Source organism: Eulemur rufifrons, chromosome 19 (genome assembly GCF_041146395.1).
Source record: "Eulemur rufifrons isolate Redbay chromosome 19, OSU_ERuf_1, whole genome shotgun sequence".
NCBI classification, from domain to species: domain Eukaryota; kingdom Metazoa; phylum Chordata; class Mammalia; order Primates; family Lemuridae; genus Eulemur; species Eulemur rufifrons.
The window spans coordinates 43,269,249-43,287,055 of NC_091001.1; the positions used below are offsets into that span (position 1 = coordinate 43,269,249).

General features: G+C 41.0%; 1 protein-coding gene across 2 annotated transcripts in view; it reads left to right on the top strand.

Annotated features, from left to right (window-relative positions):
- The first annotated feature begins 4,697 nt into the window (after window positions 1–4,697).
- KANSL3 (KAT8 regulatory NSL complex subunit 3) overlaps window positions 4,698–17,807 on the top strand; it is a 40,912-nt gene continuing 27,802 nt past the window's right edge. Inside the window, exons 1-3 of one of the 2 annotated variants that reach the window (XM_069494203.1) lie at window positions 4,698–4,707; window positions 5,753–6,017; window positions 8,694–8,864. In XM_069494203.1, coding sequence (XP_069350304.1) covers window positions 5,803–6,017; window positions 8,694–8,864 — 386 coding nt within the window. In that variant the 5' untranslated portion in view covers window positions 4,698–4,707; window positions 5,753–5,802. Of the gene's footprint in view, window positions 4,708–5,751; window positions 6,018–8,693; window positions 8,865–17,807 lie in introns of those variants that run through there. The other variant, XM_069494201.1, reaches the window with a different exon arrangement.

A 17,807-nucleotide genomic window follows, 5' to 3' on the forward strand; every position in this document is an offset into this window, starting at 1 on the left:
CTCGGAGACCTACTTCCTTCCCTCCTTCCCTCCTTCCCTCCTTCCCTCTGCAGCGCTACAGCTTCCTTCTTGGAGCTCCTTGGTCCAAGGCTTCCCCCAAGGCCTCATGGGGGTGAGTAGAACCCCCACTTCTGGTGCCTGTTGCTTAGCAACAGAGGAGATGTCACAAAGACGGGTGGTTCTTGGTTCTGGAGAGGAACCCAGGGGAATGAGAGGACGGAGAAGTAGCAATATAGGTGGCTGGGCCTGTAGAAACAAAACAACCGGCTGCTTTGCACTTCCTCTTTCTTTTCTCTTTTCTTTTATTCTTGCTGTCCTGTGATTTCAAGCTTAGGCATAGGCTAATGTTTTCTCTTTGTACGAGCAAGTTATCTGGAGTGAATCATTGCCAAAGTCACACAATTTAGATGAGAAAATAAGAGAAGTGAGGCAATCTGAGAAAAGGTATAGGGAAATCAAGAACTGTTTCAATGAGGTCTGTGGGGAAGTCCTTCCTAACGTGGAAGCAAAACATTTGCCTAAAGTTAGCATTTGAATTAATGAGCTCTTATGCTGGCTGGGTTTGTAAGGTTAAAGAAAAACCTCAAAGCCAATACAGTTTTGGGTGGTTGTTTTTATTGCTCTCATCTGTGAAGATGGAGGTGGATCATTTACTTCTGTTGTCCACAGTAAGGCCTTTTTGCTTTAGGGTTGAATATTGTATAAATTACAGCACATCCAATGGTTAAAGTGAAAATTAATGAATATTTTTAAAAATGTGTATTAGGTGATGAAACAGCTAATTAGCAGTAAGCAAACTATGCATTCTAAAAAATGCTTGGCATTCAAAGACTAAAATGCCAGATGTGTGAGTGTGGTGCTAAGATTGCTTTCTAGTGCAGCAGATTTAAAAGAAAAAGTAAAGTACTTGCTGGCAGTTTTTCTTGAAATCTAAATACAACACAATGCTTTTTGGTTTGTCAATGTTTTTCCAAACTAAGCATGACACAAAAGACCCCATAAAGAAAAGGCTGACAGATTTGACTGCATAAAAAATTAAAAGTTCTTTAATATTCCATTGAATTGATAGAAAAAAATTTTTAATTCCTATACAGAAAATACACCTTAATGTTAAAAGACAAATGTCAAAGTAGGGAAAACACTTGCAACATATTTAATGCCCAAAATTATTTAATAAGCTTTTATAGAGCAAGCTCTTATAATTCAATAAGAAAAAGATGATGACCCCAAAAGAAAACAGGGGCAAAGTTTGTATCAGATGATTGCTCAACTGGACAAAAAAAGATATAAAAAAAAGTTCAGTCTTTCTAATAATCAAGGAAACACAACGAGATGCTATTACCACTTTGCCAAATTGGATTCAAAAGCCAAAAAGAAAAAAAAACCACAAAAGTCAAAGAAATTTAAGCTCATTAATAAGCAAAGAAATGCAACAAGATACCATTTATCCCCTCCCAAATTGGCAAAGAATTAAAAAAATAATAAATTCAAATGTACTGAGGAAGGGAGGGGGAAGAGAAAAGATACAAATCTATTAATATACAAAGTGCTAATGGGAATATAAGCAGGAAAACAGCAGAACTCTGGCCCAAGACAAGTGCTTGGGAGAGAGTTAAGGGTATAGAGAGCTGGGGCAGGGACTGCTTTTTTTTTTTTTTGGTTGTTTCTAATGATATTGACCTCAATATTTCTAAATAGCATATTTAACTAGTATTCCTGAATTCTTCAAACGCATCAGGTATTTTCCTAGTTTTATTGTTTTCCTTAGGGTATCCCTCCTGGTGTTCTCTTCTCCTCCAGGCTAGCCTGGTGGTTCCCCAGCCCCAGAGCACAGCTATTGTTCTGGGACTACCCTTCACCGTCACCTTCAGAATCCTCCTTGTCTGTCTCCTGTGTTGGCCCTGCTTCTCAGATCCCAAATTCCTCCTTCTCAATTTACAATTTACTCTCCCATCTTGGTGGAACACAGTTTTCAGTAGCTTTCTGAATTTTTTGAGCATTTGCATGTCTGTACATGTCTTTATTCTGCCCACACAGTTGATTGATAGTCTGACTAGGTATCAGTCAGGATGGGCTACGTTATGCTGAGTAACAAACAACTCCAAAATCTCAGTGGCTCAAAGCACTAAAGCTTGTTTTTTTCTTTTTCTTTTTTCTTTTTTTGAAACAGGGTCTTGCTTTGTCACCTAGGCTGGAGTGCAGTGGTGTCATCATAGCTCACTGCAACCTTGAACTCTTGGGCTCAAGCAATCCTCCTGCTTCAGCTTCCCTAGTAGCTGGGACTATAGGTGTGCACCACCACATCGGCCTAATTTTTCTATTTTTTTGTACAGATGCCTTCTCACTCTTGCTCAGGTTGATCTCAAACTCTTAGCCTCAAGCCATGGCCTCCCAAAGTGCTAGGATTACAAGCGTGAGCCACCACACCCGGCCAGTAAAGCTTTATTTGAAAATAGCAGCTTTGCTGACATATAATTCACATACCATAAATTCAGACTTTTAAATGATATGATTCAGGTTTTTAGTATATTCACAAGGTTGTGTGACTATCACCACTAACTAATTTCAGAAAAATTTCATCACCCTAAAAAGAAAACTCATATCCATCAGCAGTCACTCCCCATTTCCCTCTTCCCATAACCCTTGGAATCCACAAATCTACTTTTTTATTTTGCAGATTTGCCTATTCTGGCTATTTCATATAAACAGAATCATATAGTATGTGGCATTTTGTGACTGGCTTCTTTAACTTAGCATAATGTTTTCAAGGTTTATCTATGTTGTAGCATGTATCAGCACTTCATTCCTGTTGGGTTTTATTTATTTAATTATTTATTTATTTATTTTTATTTTTGAGACAGAATCTTGCTTTGTTGCTTGGGCTACAATGCCGCGGTGTCAGCCTAGCTCACAACAAGCTCAAACTCCTGGGGTTAAGCGATCCTCCTGCCTCAACCTCCCAAGTAGCTGGGACTACAGGCATGCACTACCACGCCTGGCTATTTTTTTTTCTATTTTTAGTTGCCCAGCTAATTTCTATTTTTTTTTTTTTTAGTAGAGACAGGGTCTCACTCAAGAGTGAGGCTGGTCTCGAACTCCTGACCTCAAGCAATCCTCCTGCCTTGGCCTCCCAGAATGCTAGGATTACAGGCGTGAGCCACTATGCCCAGCCTATTTATTTTTTGAGACACAGTCTTGCTCTGTCACCCGGGCTAGAGTGCCATGGCATCATCCTAGCTTTCTGCAGCCTCTGCAAAGCTCTGGATAAACATTTCTTTTCTTTTCTTTTTTTTTCCTTCCTTTCTTCCTGCCTGCCTGCCTTTTGTTTCTTCCTTTTTTCTTTCTTTGTTTCTTTCTTTCAGCTTTAATTTTTAGAACAGTTTTAGGTTCATAGCAACTTTTTTTTTTCTTTTGAGACAGGGTCTCATTCTTTGCCCAGGCTGGGGTACAGTGGCATGATTATATCTCATTTTAACCTGCAACTCCTGGGCTCAAGTGATCCTCTTGCCTCAGCCTCCCAAGTAGCTGGGATTATAGGCACAACTTTATTTTTACTTTTATTGTGGCTGTTTCTTCTCTTTAAGAGTAAATTTTTGGCTGGGCATGGTTGCTTACGCCTGTAATCCTAGCACTTTGGGAGGCCAAGGGGGTGGGAGGACCACTTGAAGCCAGGAGTTCAAGACCAGCCTGGGCAACATAGTGAGACCCCATCTCTACAAAAAATTAGCCTGGCGTTGTGGCGCGCACCTGTAGTCCTAGCTACTCGGGAGGCTAAGGCGGGAGAATTGCTTGAGCCTAGGAGTTCGAGACTGCAGTGAGCTATGAACTCACCACTGCACTCCAGCCTGGGCTACAAAGCGAGACCTTATCTTGAAAGAAAGAAAGCGAGAAAAGAAAGGAAGGAAGGAAAAGGAAAGGAAAGAAAGAAAGAAAGAAAGAAAATTTCTAACGTATAAATTTTTTAAAAAATAAAAAAAAAAATTTCCGTGACGTGGAAAGTATTTTTTTTTTTTTTTTTTTTGAGACAGAGTCTTACTCTGTCACCAGGGCCAGAGTGCCGTGGCGTCAGCCTAGCTCACAGCAACCTCAAACTCCTGGGCTTAAGCAATCCTCCTGCCTCAGCCTCCTGAGTAGCTGGGACTACAGCCACGCGCCACCAAGCCTGGCCAATTTTTTCTATATATACTTTTAGTTGTCCAGATAATTTCTTTCTATTTTCTTGCTCACACCGGTCTGGAACTCCTGAGCTCGAGAATCCTCCCCCGCCTCAGCCTCCCAGAGTGCTAGGATGAAAGTAAATTCTCAATGAATAAATTCATGGGGACTGCTCTGGCTGAGGTGGAAAGCGTGGTGAGCGGCCTCCCGACGGGACAAAGAACCAACAGGGTGGCAGCTACAAAAACTGGGGCTGTAGGAGCGGGCTTCGTCCTTTATCCTCATTTTCGCTGCTGAAAATGTAGAAGGCGAAAACTCCCGGCCTCCGTGCTTTCAGCCTCGGAGACTGGCGAGCGTTCTGGGCTCTTCTCTTCCCCATTAAATTGTTGGAGCTTCGTCCTTTCCGGGCTTTGCCGCTCACCGCCCCTCCCTTCCCCGCCAATGATCCGCTTCCGCGTTTTACTCGGTGCCCAGAGCACCCGGGCGTGGAGGCGGTAACGCGCACGCGCGCAGGGGTCTGGCCCGGGCCGAGCGCGCGGCCGGACTACTGCGGTGAGAGAAGGGTCGGCCTTGGGTGGGGGTGGCGGACCGTCGGGGTCGAGGCCGCGGTTGGAGCGGGCGGGGGTCTCGGCGAGGGCTTCTGGGCTCCCGGGGCATGCGAGGACCGGGGACTGGACCCGGTGGCCGGGGCCAGCCGGGAGCGTTGGGCCGGGGGCCGCGCCTGGGCCGCCGTGACGCGGGCGCCGAGCCCGGCCCGGGGAAGCAGGCGGCGGGAGGCGGGTGCCAGGCGGCTCCACCTAGTCGCGAACTCTCGCTGACCTTGGCCGAGTCACTTCAATCCTCTGGGCCGGCGCCTTCAGTAAAATGCGAATCATAAGCCGTGCCTCCTAGATGGGCCGTTTTGAGGTTCAGTGGCGGGAACCCCTGAAGATCGCTGGAGTGGGCAGTTTGCCGGGGACGACTCCACTTAGGGTGAGGGAGAAAGGGCTTCCTGGGGTATCATTTTGTCACGGGCTTTGCGGGGGGAAGCTCTCCTTCTTAATATCTTAAAAACTCCAGAATATTATGAAGTGGTTGCAAAACTTTTGTTTAACATCAGTCGGGAGACTTGAAAGAAATGGAGCCCCTGCCATGGTGAGCTTCCCTGATGCCATGCCGCCTTGCTCCTTGAGTGCTCACACTCCAGCTGCGGACAGGGCTCTGTTCCCATTGTCTTCAGACAATGGTGTGAAGCAGGACGCCCTTAACTTTTGAAGAATTCATATTGGGGATGCCTGTTGTTTGCCAAAACCCTTCCCACCCACCTAGGAAATCGTGCTGGCCAAGCAGGTTTCGTGTCTGTCCATGTGAACCATTTAGTCAGATTTCCAGTTAGTGAATTTTGTAGAGATTGAATGTGGAGCAGCTCATGGCACCATAGCCTTTTTTGATGGTAATGTGGGATCTCTGGAACCTGCCCACCATGGGCAGAAATCTGCTGTATAATGGATACTCGACGTGAATGATAGTAGGTCATAAAAGTAAGCATATTAGATGGTCTAGATGGGAAGAAATTTAAAATATTGGAATTGACTTACATTGAAATTTTTCACTGCAGGTGACTAGCATGCATGTACCCATCCTCTGACTTGCTGCCCCTCCACTGACATGGCCCACCGGGGTGGGGAGAGGGACTTCCAGACTTCAGCTCGGCGCATGGGCACCTCGCTGCTATTCCAGCTGTCAGTGCACGAACGGGAGCTGGACCTGGTGTTTCTGGATCATAGCTATGCCAAGCCTTGGAGTGCCCACCCAGATGCCAGTAGTGCTCGCCCCACTCGCATGCTCTTTGTCACTCCTCGACGGCAGCATGAAAGTACCATGTGAGTTTGGGCTTCTCCTAAGGGCTGCTGTTGCCCTAACTGGACAGTGATCAGATGGGGATTAGAGAGGATTTTCTTGGGGAAGATTGGGGGAGATTGTAGGAGGAGCTTGGATGTTTAATTAGGCATCTCTTTCAAGCAGCATGAGGATATCTGTCCTGAATGTGGACATCTGCACATGAGACATCTTCTAACAAGAGTTAGGAAAGCAAGCTGTGCAAAGGAAAGCAGACAACTTATTCCACTTAGATAATAGGACTTGTGTGGAAAGAGAAAATTGAAGAGGACTATTGTAACTGGTGAAGAAAGAGACTGAAAAGTTGATTTTAAAAAACTGCCACATGGGATAACTTTTTTTTTTTTTTTTTTGGAGACAGTCTCACTCTGTTGCCTGGGCTAGAGTGCAGTGGCATCAGCCTAGCTCACAGCAACCTCAAACTCCTGGGCTGAAGTGATCCTCCTGCCTCAGCCTCCCGAGTAGCTGGGACTACAGGTGCGCATCACCATGCCTGGCTAATTTAGTTTATTTTTAGTAGAGACGGGGTCTTGCTCTTCTTGCTCAGGCTGGTCTCAAACTCCTGACCTCAATCGATCCTCCCGCCTTGGCCTCCCAGAGTGCTAGGATTACAGGTGTGAGCCACTGCGCCTGGCCTCTAATTTCTAACCTTTCAAGATTTGTTGATACGTTTTATTCTGATGATCAAATCGTGCCCTTACTAATTTTATAAACTTTTGGAGAGAGTTTTTTTGGTTTGTTTTAAATCTGATCTAATGTTTACTCTCTCCTCAAGTGCAGGTTTTAGTTTTGTTGGAGGTTAGAGATCTTGTACTTCGCTTCTGTAGGTCCCCCCATAGCCTTAATATGTTAGAGGTACCACAGTGTATTTTAAACACGTGGAATAGTGATTTTTATTTCGTTTCCCAATGATGTTGGCATTTTGTTGGCTTTTTTGGTTTTACAGGGGGCTGGATCTGTGACTTTAGGCAATAATGTAGCATAATCTTGATGTCTCTAGCCTGGGGCATAACTGAAAAACTCCTTTAAATGGTATTGGAAATTTTTTCCTGTTTGCTACGTAATGGCTTCTTGCTGACTTTGAAACTCCTGTGTCCGTATGTCATGATATTTTCTTAAAGTGAGATTCTGTGGACTTAGTTTTTTTGGTACTTAGAAAATTAATTTCCTTTTGTAAACCTTGTCTCCATGTATATAGGCCCTGCAAGTGAGAATTTGGCATGTTCTAAGAACTTTTTTAGGCCAGTATGTCTGGAAGATGGTGGCAGTAGGGATGTAAGTGGGAGTTGGCAGAGGCTATCTCATGTAGGACTTTGATTCTAAGAGTGGTAAGAAGTCATTGAAGGATTTTAAGCTAGAGATCCAATTTATATATTAAAAAGATCACTTTGGGTTTTTATTGACTAGATTATAGTGCAGGTGTAGAGTTGAGAAGATGAGCTAGGCAGCCATTGCAGTTGACTGAGATGGGCCATAAATTATGATAGCTTGGATAGGGATGGAAATAGTACAAACGGAGATATATTTCCTAGGTAGAGCCAATAGGACCTGTGCTGGTGAATTGGAAAGAGGAGCCAGGGTTAAGTGGAAAGGTAAATTAGGATGCCTCTTAGATTTCTGGCTTTAGCAGCTAGGTTGTGCCATGAGTTAGGGAACATGGGGAGGCTACGTGTGGGATGGTGGAATCAAATTGTCTTTCAGGCATGGGTATCCAAGTGCCTAGCCCAATGTCTGGTGTAGTCATTGGGAATGGATGTAATAAGATCATCGAGGTCAGAAAGGTAATGTGATATTTGGTAGATAACCAGTAGACCAGTTTGTTTGGTGTAGTATTGGTAGGTAGCCAGTAGACCAGTTGGTTCGGTGTGGTATTTTGGGTGACAAAGTTGGTGTAACGTACTGTGAAGTGGGGAAGGACCTTCAGAGCACTAGGATTTCATTAACATCATTATAAAATAAGAAAGAACCTTCAGATGTTCATTTAAATTTGTCTTCTGTTCTTGGCTGTGTACAAAGTGAAGTAAATAGCTAAGAATTCTGCATTCCAGGTGATCTGTCCTAGATAATCACAGGCTTTTATAAGCATATGATTAACTACCAGTTGACTTGCTAACAAAAGGGAAAGTTTGTATGAATAATTTAAAATTCTAGACCAGTGCTGTTCGAGGGAACTCTCTGCAATAATAGAAATGTTCTGTACCTGGGATGTCCAGTAGCCACATATATCGATTGAGCAGTTGAAATGTGGCTAGTGTTACTGAGGAACTGAATGTTTAATTCTATTACTTTTATTAATTTAAATTTAGTTAAATAGTCACATGTGACTTGCAGCTACTATATTGGACATCTTGTGTAGGCAATCAATGGAATGTATTTGTCTTTTAAAAAAATAGCTGTTTATCGTTTTTTGTATAGACTCATTTTAAAATGACTTTATGTTAGTAGGTATTATGCACCTACCAGTATGTCAGAAGGGCAGAGATCTAGACAAGTATAGGAAAGATGACTTTGTATCAGAATCTTCTTGTGAATATAATGTGCTTATGCATAATTTAAAGCTGACTATATTAAAGAGACATTTTTTGCAACCAGATGATTATTAAACACCTGTGTTGTGTGAAGTATGTGTGCCCTGGTCCTATTTCCTCACCTGTTTACAGTGAATCAGACGTTCCAATAGATGTGGAGACGGTCACATCAACCCCTGTGCCACTCTATGACAATCAAAAGGCACGCAGCGTGATGAATGAATGTGAAAGGCATGTCATCTTCGCCAGGACTGATGCGGATGCCCCTCCCCCACCAGAGGACTGGGAGGAACATGTCAACAGGTAGGCCACTCCTTGCGAGGATGGGTCATTGTAGGGTTAATGGTCACCCTCCTGTAATTATTTCTTGTATCATCATCTTCATGGAAACACATTTATTGGGAGCTTATTTCATTTGCAGCCACACAAGTCTGAATGTTCTCCTAACTCTCACATTATAACTCTTAGCTCACGATGTTCTGAGCTCCTTGAGAACAGGGCTTGCATTTCAGCCATCTTTGCATCCCTGACCCTAAGACATTGATTAGCACACAGTAGGTGTATAATAAATGTTTGTTGAATAAATAAATGAATTAAATTTGAGAGGCATTTCTAGTTCTGTAGCTTATATAATACAAGTTATGATATAGGGGTCACCCAGACTATAAAAATTAAATGTACATTTGTAAGATACTGTGTTTATATGGTCTATAACTTGGGTAATGAAAATGTTTTGGAGTCACATGAAAAGCTAACATATGTTTCGCTTTTAAAACAAGATTTGTAATCTGTGGTTTTGAGGGCACACTTAAGCTTGTTTTCATGAGTTTGCTGGCTAGTTTTGTTCCCATGCTTCCTGCCATCCCCAGAGAACTCAGCACTCCTTTCCAAGTCATTTGTTCCTGTTCATTTGGCAAACATTTATTTATCTAATCACATAAGAGCTTTGTGGAGATATTTACATGGCATATAATACACCTATTTAATATATACACTCAATGGCTTTTCGTGTATTCAGAGTTTTACACCCATCACTACTATCAATTTGATGAACATTTTTATCACTGCAAAAACAAACCTCGTACCCATTAACCGTCACCTCCCATTTCCCTCCATTCCTTGGGAACCACCAGTCTACCTTCTGTCTCTATGGATTTTCCTATTCTGGACATTTTCTGTAAGTGGAATCATGTATTAATAATATGTGATCTTTCATGACTGGCTTCTTTCACTTAGCATAATGTCTTCAAGGTTCATCATGCTGTAGCATGTATCAGTACTTCATTCGTTTTTATTGCCAATTGATATTCCATGGTATGGATAGCCTACTTTTTATTAATTCATTTAGGGCATTTAGATTGTTTCTACTTTTTGACTATTATGAATAATGCTGCTGTGAATATTTGCATACAAGTTTTTATGTGGATCTGTGTTTTCAAGTCTCTTAGCTATATACCTAGGAGTACAGTTGCTGGATCATATGTTAACTCTATTTAACTTTGAGGAATTGCCATACTGTTTTCCAAAGTGGCTGTATCCTTTTATATTCTTACCAGCAGTGTGTGAGATTTCCAGTTTCTCTACATCCTTGCCAACACTTACTAATTTTCTTTCTTATTTTTAAATTATAACCATTCTACTGGTTTTAGTTGGTATTTTCCTGATGGCTGTTTGTCTATCTATATGTTATATCTACGGTATGTAAGGGAATGTTATTCCGAGTTGGTAGGTGGTAAACTTGCCATAATGCATAATGTTGAACTCCTTTTTTTTATTTTGGAGACAGGGTGAGTGTCGTGGCATCATCATGCTCACTGCAAATTGAAACTCCTGGGCTCAAGAACTCCTCCTGCCCCAGCCTCCCAAGTAACTAGGACTATGGGCACGTGCCACTGCACCCAGCTAATTTTCTTAGTTTTTGTAGAGATGGGATCTTGGCTATTGCCCAGGGTGGTCTTAAATTCCTGGCCTCAAGCGATCTTCCTGCCTCAGCCTCCTAAAGTGCTAGGATTACAGGCATGAGCCACTGCGCCCAGCCAATAACTCTTATTTTTTAATAATGAAAGAGAGGTTGGAAGGGAGGTAGGGAAATTGAGGTGATTGACATGATTTATGAGGCCGGTTGGAAGTTGGAAATGAGATGGAGTAGGTATGCTTCTGTGATCAAGACAGTAGCTATTGAAGGAGGAACAGTTCTGTACCTTGGTTGAAGAACTTGGCTGAACACAGTGGCATGTACCTATATAGTTCCAGCTACGTGGAAGGCTGATGTGGGAGGATCCCTTCAGCCCAGGTGTTCAAGGTCAGCCTGGGCAACATAGTGAGACCCCATCTCAATCAACAAACAAACAAACAAACGTGAAGAATTTGGTTGGGGCCTTGAATTGGAATTAATGTAGTTAATTAGAGCTTAAGAAGTTCTTTAGAGCTTAAGAAGTTCTTTAAAGCTTCAGATAAAGAGGAAAACTGCTAAGATTGAAGTTCAATTACTAGAATATTGCTGGAGTGAGTGTATTCAGCAAAAGAGTTTATCACTGTTGTTACAGTTAATAATGAAAAATAATAACAATGGTAGTAACAAAAAAAGAACTACTATTTGTTGAGTACTTTCTAGGTGCCAGTGTGCCAAGCACTTCAAATGCATTCTCTCTTTTATTCTTCCCAGTAACTCTTGGAGATATATCCCTTCTTGATCTCTGTTTTATAGGATGAAGAAACTGACCTCAGGGAGTTTAAGAAAGCTTAGTCAGGAAGTGATGGAACAGGGTTTTATTCAAACCAAGCAGTCTGACTCCGGAGCCCAGTGTTCTGGACTACCATACCGTCTGCCTTAAGGACAATAGAAAGAGAGAAAAACCAGTTAGTGGTAACTGAGCAAGATGGTCTCATATGGTTATGTGTCCCTTTTTGGTATTGTCTACTGCTTGGTCCTCAGTTTGTAATTTCAGGAAGTACATGGGAGAACTGCATGGTGTTTTTTGTCAGTTCACCCAGAGCTATGATAAAGAGGTCTTTGTAGATGATTCATGCTTATATCAAAGTGGTTAGAGACTTAATAATACATATAAATACCAGTTTCTTAATTTATAGGGAGAGCTATAGCCACAAAGCATAAGAGACACTGGGGTGGCCTGGTGAGAGTATCCGTTCTCAGTAGGAAAGTCTTGGAAGCCATTCTATTCCAGAAATGGAAAGGTGAGTGGAGAGTCTGCACAGGAAGCACAGCAGAAAGGTGCATGCGCTTGTCTTTTCTCTAGGCAAGTTGAGCCCACAGAGTAGGCCACAGTGCCCCTTCTCTTTAACTGTGGAGTCAGAAACCGCTTTAGAGAAACACTTCTTATCTTTGGCTTGTCTTTCTCCAGTCTCCATGTAGACCTCCATCCTTCTGTTACGATATTGCTACAGATTGATATGATTCGTTATAGCTCAGTTTATCTCAGATTATTTGTCTTTTCAATGTCTGATGAGATTTTGGAGTCATCCTCTCATTAGCAATAGGCTTACAGATCATCTCTTTTGGTAGATAACTTTTACATATGGCTAATTTCATTATTTGATGATACTTAGCTTCAGTTTCAGAGGTCATCATTTTGTGACCCTGTCCCTAGTTCTATAGCCTGTTTCAAGCTTGCAGTTCCCTCTGCTCTGATTATAATCATCTCGTTGCCATTCTTTCCCTTGACTTGATTGTTAAATTGCTACTTTCTTTCTTCTTTCTTCCTGTATAAAGTCTTGTAAAATTAGTTTCCCACTTTGAGAACTCCATGGACTATAGAACAACTCTGTAGAACTCTGGAGTTTTTCCCTAGAGGGCTTACTGATTGCTTTTTAACTACAGTGTCAGAAACTCAACTTCCTTGTTCGGGCTTTTTTCCCCTTCTTGAATTATTTTCAGTTGGAAGTGCCTTCAGATAACTTTATGTGTATAGAAAGTGAAGCCCTGCGCCTGCACCTGACTGTAGCGTTCTCTAGTAATGGCTGATATTTTGTGAAATGGTGTAAATAAATGTCTCCGCCTGGTTTAATTGTTTAGATCAGTGGTTATCTAACTGACCTGTGGGCCAAAGCTGGCCCATTGCTTGTATTTGTATGGAATGGATTTTATGTGTTTGGAAAAAACTCAAAAGAAGACTATTTCATGACACATGAAATTCAGATGTCAGTGTCCATAAATAAGGTTTTATTGGAATACAGTCATGCCCATGTTGTGGCAGAGACCATATGGCCCACAAACCCTAAAATATTTACTATCTAGCCCCTTATAGAAGTTAGTTGACCGGGTCTGGATCATGTTCTCTTGTCTGCATGCCATGGCTGTGTGACTTAGAGGACTTTGAAAATGTTTTATATTTGCAGGCATAGTAATATAGTCTGGGAGATGTTGGGCCAGCTTTTTTTTTTTCCCCCTCCAGATATTTGTCGAATGCCAAATTTCATTAGATGCACAGCTTTTGAAAGACATGTAACAAAATACTCCAGATACACGATACTTCTCAGCATTGCTCAAGTGGACTTTAGGACATTTCCAGCATTGTAGTGAAAGAATGTAGTGTCCAAAGCAGGCTGCTTTATCTTAGAAATCAGAACTTCTGAATTCTAGCCAAAAAAAAACTCCATTCTCCTTTTCTGAACTGCTCTAATTATATATCTCAGCATCGTATGTATCTATGTATAAATCTTAGGTTGGATGTTTGAAATTCTAAGTCTAAGATCTTTAAGTTGTTTATTTTCCCTTCCTCCCCACCCGGTACCTACTTTCTTTCCCCTTTCTTTTTTTCTTCTAGTGTTTAGGCAAAGAATTTTGCAATCTGAAAAAGAAAAGTGTGACTTAGTAAATTTCTCTGATTTTCTTTGTCTCTCCCTGTTTGTCTTTTGGTTAAAAGAAAAAATCCTTTTGATATTTTAATGTTGAATTAGTCTACCTTGAAACATCAGAGAAATGATTACCTTTGAAAATAACAGATTTTTCTAGGACCAGTGTGATATTTTGGCTGCTTTGAATAAGATGAACAGAGGACAGCATATTGTTCAGGTACATTCAGTTAGAGCATGGAGAACAAAAGATTATCTGATGTCATCTAAGAAATGAAAAGGCATTTTTGCACTCATAAAAATTGAATAGGTTTAGATGGGAGGAGAGAGCCACCACAGTTCCCATCAGCTCATTTGACTGTGAAGACTTGTATTTAAAATTCTTTAGACTTCTATTTTAGACTTGTTTAGACTTGTATTTAAAATTCAATAAAAATTGAATAGGTTTAGATGGGGGGGACTCACCACAGTTCCCATCAGCTCATTTGACTGTTTAGACTTGTATTTAAAATTCTGTCTCCTGTTTTTAAAATTTTCTTTAATTATATCTTTTGCATGCTCTTTATCTTAATCTTGAGTTAGATCATTTTCTTCTGCCCACTTAATTTTCCAGCCTCCCACGAAGCTGACAAAATATAGAGAACATGTTTCTGTTCTTGGCATCACTTTGTTATATATCCAGCAGCAGTCCTAAGAACTTTTTCTGGGATTTTAGACTCTCAACATTGTGGTTTTTAAATTTAAATTTCAGCTGTCATTGGTGTGTGGTAGTAATTTCTAAATAGCTTTCTAACCCTCCTCCCTTTTGTTCACATCATTTTTCTTGCTCCCATCATTTTGGGTTTCAGAATAAATATAGAGTAAGAAAAACAAATAGGGAAAACATCCTGTTATATAATAAAGAACAAGATAATTTTGGAAATGCTGTTGGTGTCTCATAAATAAATTATACCTCTTTCTGTTCTTGGAATTAAAGTTTGCAACATGATCAGTAGGCTTTGAGAAAACTCCAGAGATTGTTGAATGTGAAGAAATTGTATTCGTTGCTTAACCTGGTTGATTGTAAATGAGTATTATTGCTGGAGGTAAGGTTGTAATATAATACCACTTTCAAAATACTACAGGTTCTTCATACCTATTATTTTCACAGAACTGGAAATTCAGAAATTTTAACACAGATAGCCTTTGATCTTTCATTTCCACGTCAAGAAGTTTATCCTACAGAGATATTTGCCTGAGTGTATAAATTTAGATAGATAGATTGTGTGTGTATTGGGGGGAAAGGGAAGGATGGTCTGTAACTGTTGATAAATAGCAATAAAAGGTGCATAACTTAAATGTCCACAAATAGGGTAGAACCTAACCATCCGTTAAAAACAAAGAGTTGTATTAATATGGAGGTAGTGCTGACTCGGGAAGGGGAGGTGGGGAAGGGAGGGATATATACCTACACGAAGGGTGCAACGCGCACGACCTGGGGAACAGACACGCCTGGAGCTCTGACTTGGGGGGAAAGGCGGCACAGGAGCAACGTATGTAACCTGCAATTCTGTATCCCCCATAACAAGATGAAATAAAAAAAAAAAAAAATATGGAGGTATACCCAAGTATCTCTAGAGAGCTTTTTCAAACTACTTGTGAGCATCCTCTGTCTCTTCCTGCCACCACCAAATCCTCAAGCCCATGTGAGAATCACTATACATAGGAGAAATGCTACTCATGTAAATGTGCTGTGCATTTAAATAATGTAAAGGAAAACAAGATTATGAACCAATGGGCTGAAGCTACTGGTCCCAACAAGCCTTCCTGGTCCCAAGGTATCCTGAGTCCCCCTCCCTCTTCCCAAGTCCAGAATCTCTCTGAATATCAAACCACATCAAAAACTGACTGGATCCTGATGAAGTAGCAGTAATTAAGCCAAGAGAACTAAGGAAGAAACAGGATAATCCCAGGAAACCTAAAGCTGCTTCTGGTACCTCCATAAGGAAGGTACAAAAGGGTAACTGCTTTGGAAGTTAAGAAAGGATTTAGGGAGGCTGGGTGCGGTGGCTTACGCCTGTAATCCTAGCACACTGGGAGGCCAAGTCGGGCGTATCGTTTGAGCTCAGGAGTTCGAGACTAGCCTGAGCAAGAGCGAGACCCCGTCTCTACTAAAAAAAAAAAAAAATTAGAAAGAAATTAGCTGGATAACTAAAAATATATAGGAAAAATTAGCCAGGCATGGTGGCACATGCCTGTAGTTCCAGCTACTCGGGAGGCTGAGGCAGGAGGATCACTTGAGCCCAAGAGTTTGAGGTTGCAGTGAGCTATGACAACACCACTATACTCTATCTGGGGCAACAGAGTGAGACTCTGTCTCAAAAAAACGAAAAGATTTAGCAAGGAGAGTGTTTGAAGATAGAGCGTGCTTCTCAAGAAGACAGTCATCCCGTTCTGTTTCTGTTAGTGATTTTGGCTGCTTTCATAACTTTTGCTATCATTAGTAATCGTAGCTAACCTGAATTTTTTGTTTATTGTTAGAAGGAACTTAGAGACCATCTAGTCCATATCTATTTTATGGACAAGGAGACCCAGGGCACACAGCTCTTTATTGCAGAGCTGGATAGAGTCCTAGCCCCTAGTTAGGGTTCTCCGGGACCGAGTAGCTGTGGTAAGTTGTAGAATTGGAGATGTGGTAGGTAGAGATCCTATTTTACAGAAGGAAAAGGAGTTATTTTCCTCTGTTCTAGAGGATATTTGCTCTATCCAGGGACACTGGGCTAGTTGTATAAAGTGAATAACAAAGGGTGATTTTTCCTCCACCTGCATACTCACTGGGCCATGTTATTGGTGTTCCTTGATGTGTAGAAATTAGGGTATCTTTTTGGGTGAGTTATGATAGAAAGAATGCTACTCTATTATGTAATAAGAGAAATTGAGATTGTTGATAGTGTTTCAAGCAGCTTCCCTGCAGTTTGACTATCTTGGCATTTACTATTGAGGATAATTTCTGTGTTTCTATTTGCTGCACAGTACCCATGTGCTTTGTATGCTGTGGAGTGTTGAGGGCTTGAATATGGACCCAGCTATTTATAGAACTTAGAATGCAGTATGCACACAATTCATCCATTTATTTATTCAGCAGATTTTTAACTTCCCAGTGTGTGTTGGGCTCTGTTTTGTGTGCTGGGAATAAAGCATTTAAAGAAAACCAACAGAAATACTGGCCATCTTGGCCTTTATGTTCTAGCAGAGAGAAACAAACTAAAATAAATAGAATGGATAGAACATGAGGTGGTGATACAGCTGGAAAGCAGGTTAGGGAATCCCAGGGTAGGACTTGGGTGTTGTACTTTTAAGTAGGGGTGAATCGGGGGAAGCCTCAGTAGTAGGTGACAATTGGACAGCAACCTGAAGGAGGTGGGACAGGGAGCCATTGTTTCAAGTCAGGACAATAAACAGCAGGGGCCCAGACGGTGTTGGGTGATGGGAGTGGGAGGCGTAGAAGGGAGGGAGGGGTATGGGCAATGTGGTTGAAGCAAGTAAGTGGGTGGTAGTCATGGATGGTGAGGTTGGAGAGGAAGTGGAGTCCACACAGCCACAGCAAGGACTTCTGCTCTTAACTGATTGAAATGAGGCCACTGAAGGATTTTGTGCAGAGGAGTGCTGTGATCTGACTTAGGTTTTTTGACTAATTTACCAAATTGACTTTTCCAAAAGGTTATACTAATTCATACTTCCATCAACAGAATATAGGATGATTTATTTTCTTGCACCTTCATAGCAAGATAGTATTATTAAAAATGCTTAATTTTTACCCATTTGATAGGTAAAAATAATTTATGATTTTAATTTGCATGTAATTTTGAAGTGGGGTTGACTATATACTATTTTTGTGACCTACCTTTTCATGTTCTTTTCACATTGAGTATTTCCTCTTTTCCTTATTAATTTTTAGAGTCTTTTTCTCTTCTTATGAGATGACAGTTACTGTTCCATTGTGTTTTGACTTTATGATACTTTTTTTTTCTTCACTGAAGTTTGAAATTTTTATGCAGTTACATTTCTCTCTCTTCCTTTTATGTCTTCTAGGTTTTGGGTCATCCTTAGATAGGCCTTATTCATTCCCAGATATTACTATTTTTAGAAATTTTTTTAGAAATCACTTTTTTCTATAACTTTGATAGTTTTATCTTTATTGTTTAACTTTTTATTCCATCTGAAATTTATTTTGACGTAAAGAGTGATACATAAAGATCAGATTTTCTTTTTCCAATTGGCCAGTGGTTGTCTCAGCTCTACTTAGTGACCTTATCCTGATGGATTTGAAATGCTACCTTGACCTCATTGCAGAGTCTCTGGGCCTAGCACCCACTTAAATCTTAAAAAGTAATTTAATCGTCAGCTTTTTTTATGGCAGGGAGAGTAGGTAAACAAATATTAATTGAGCATCTT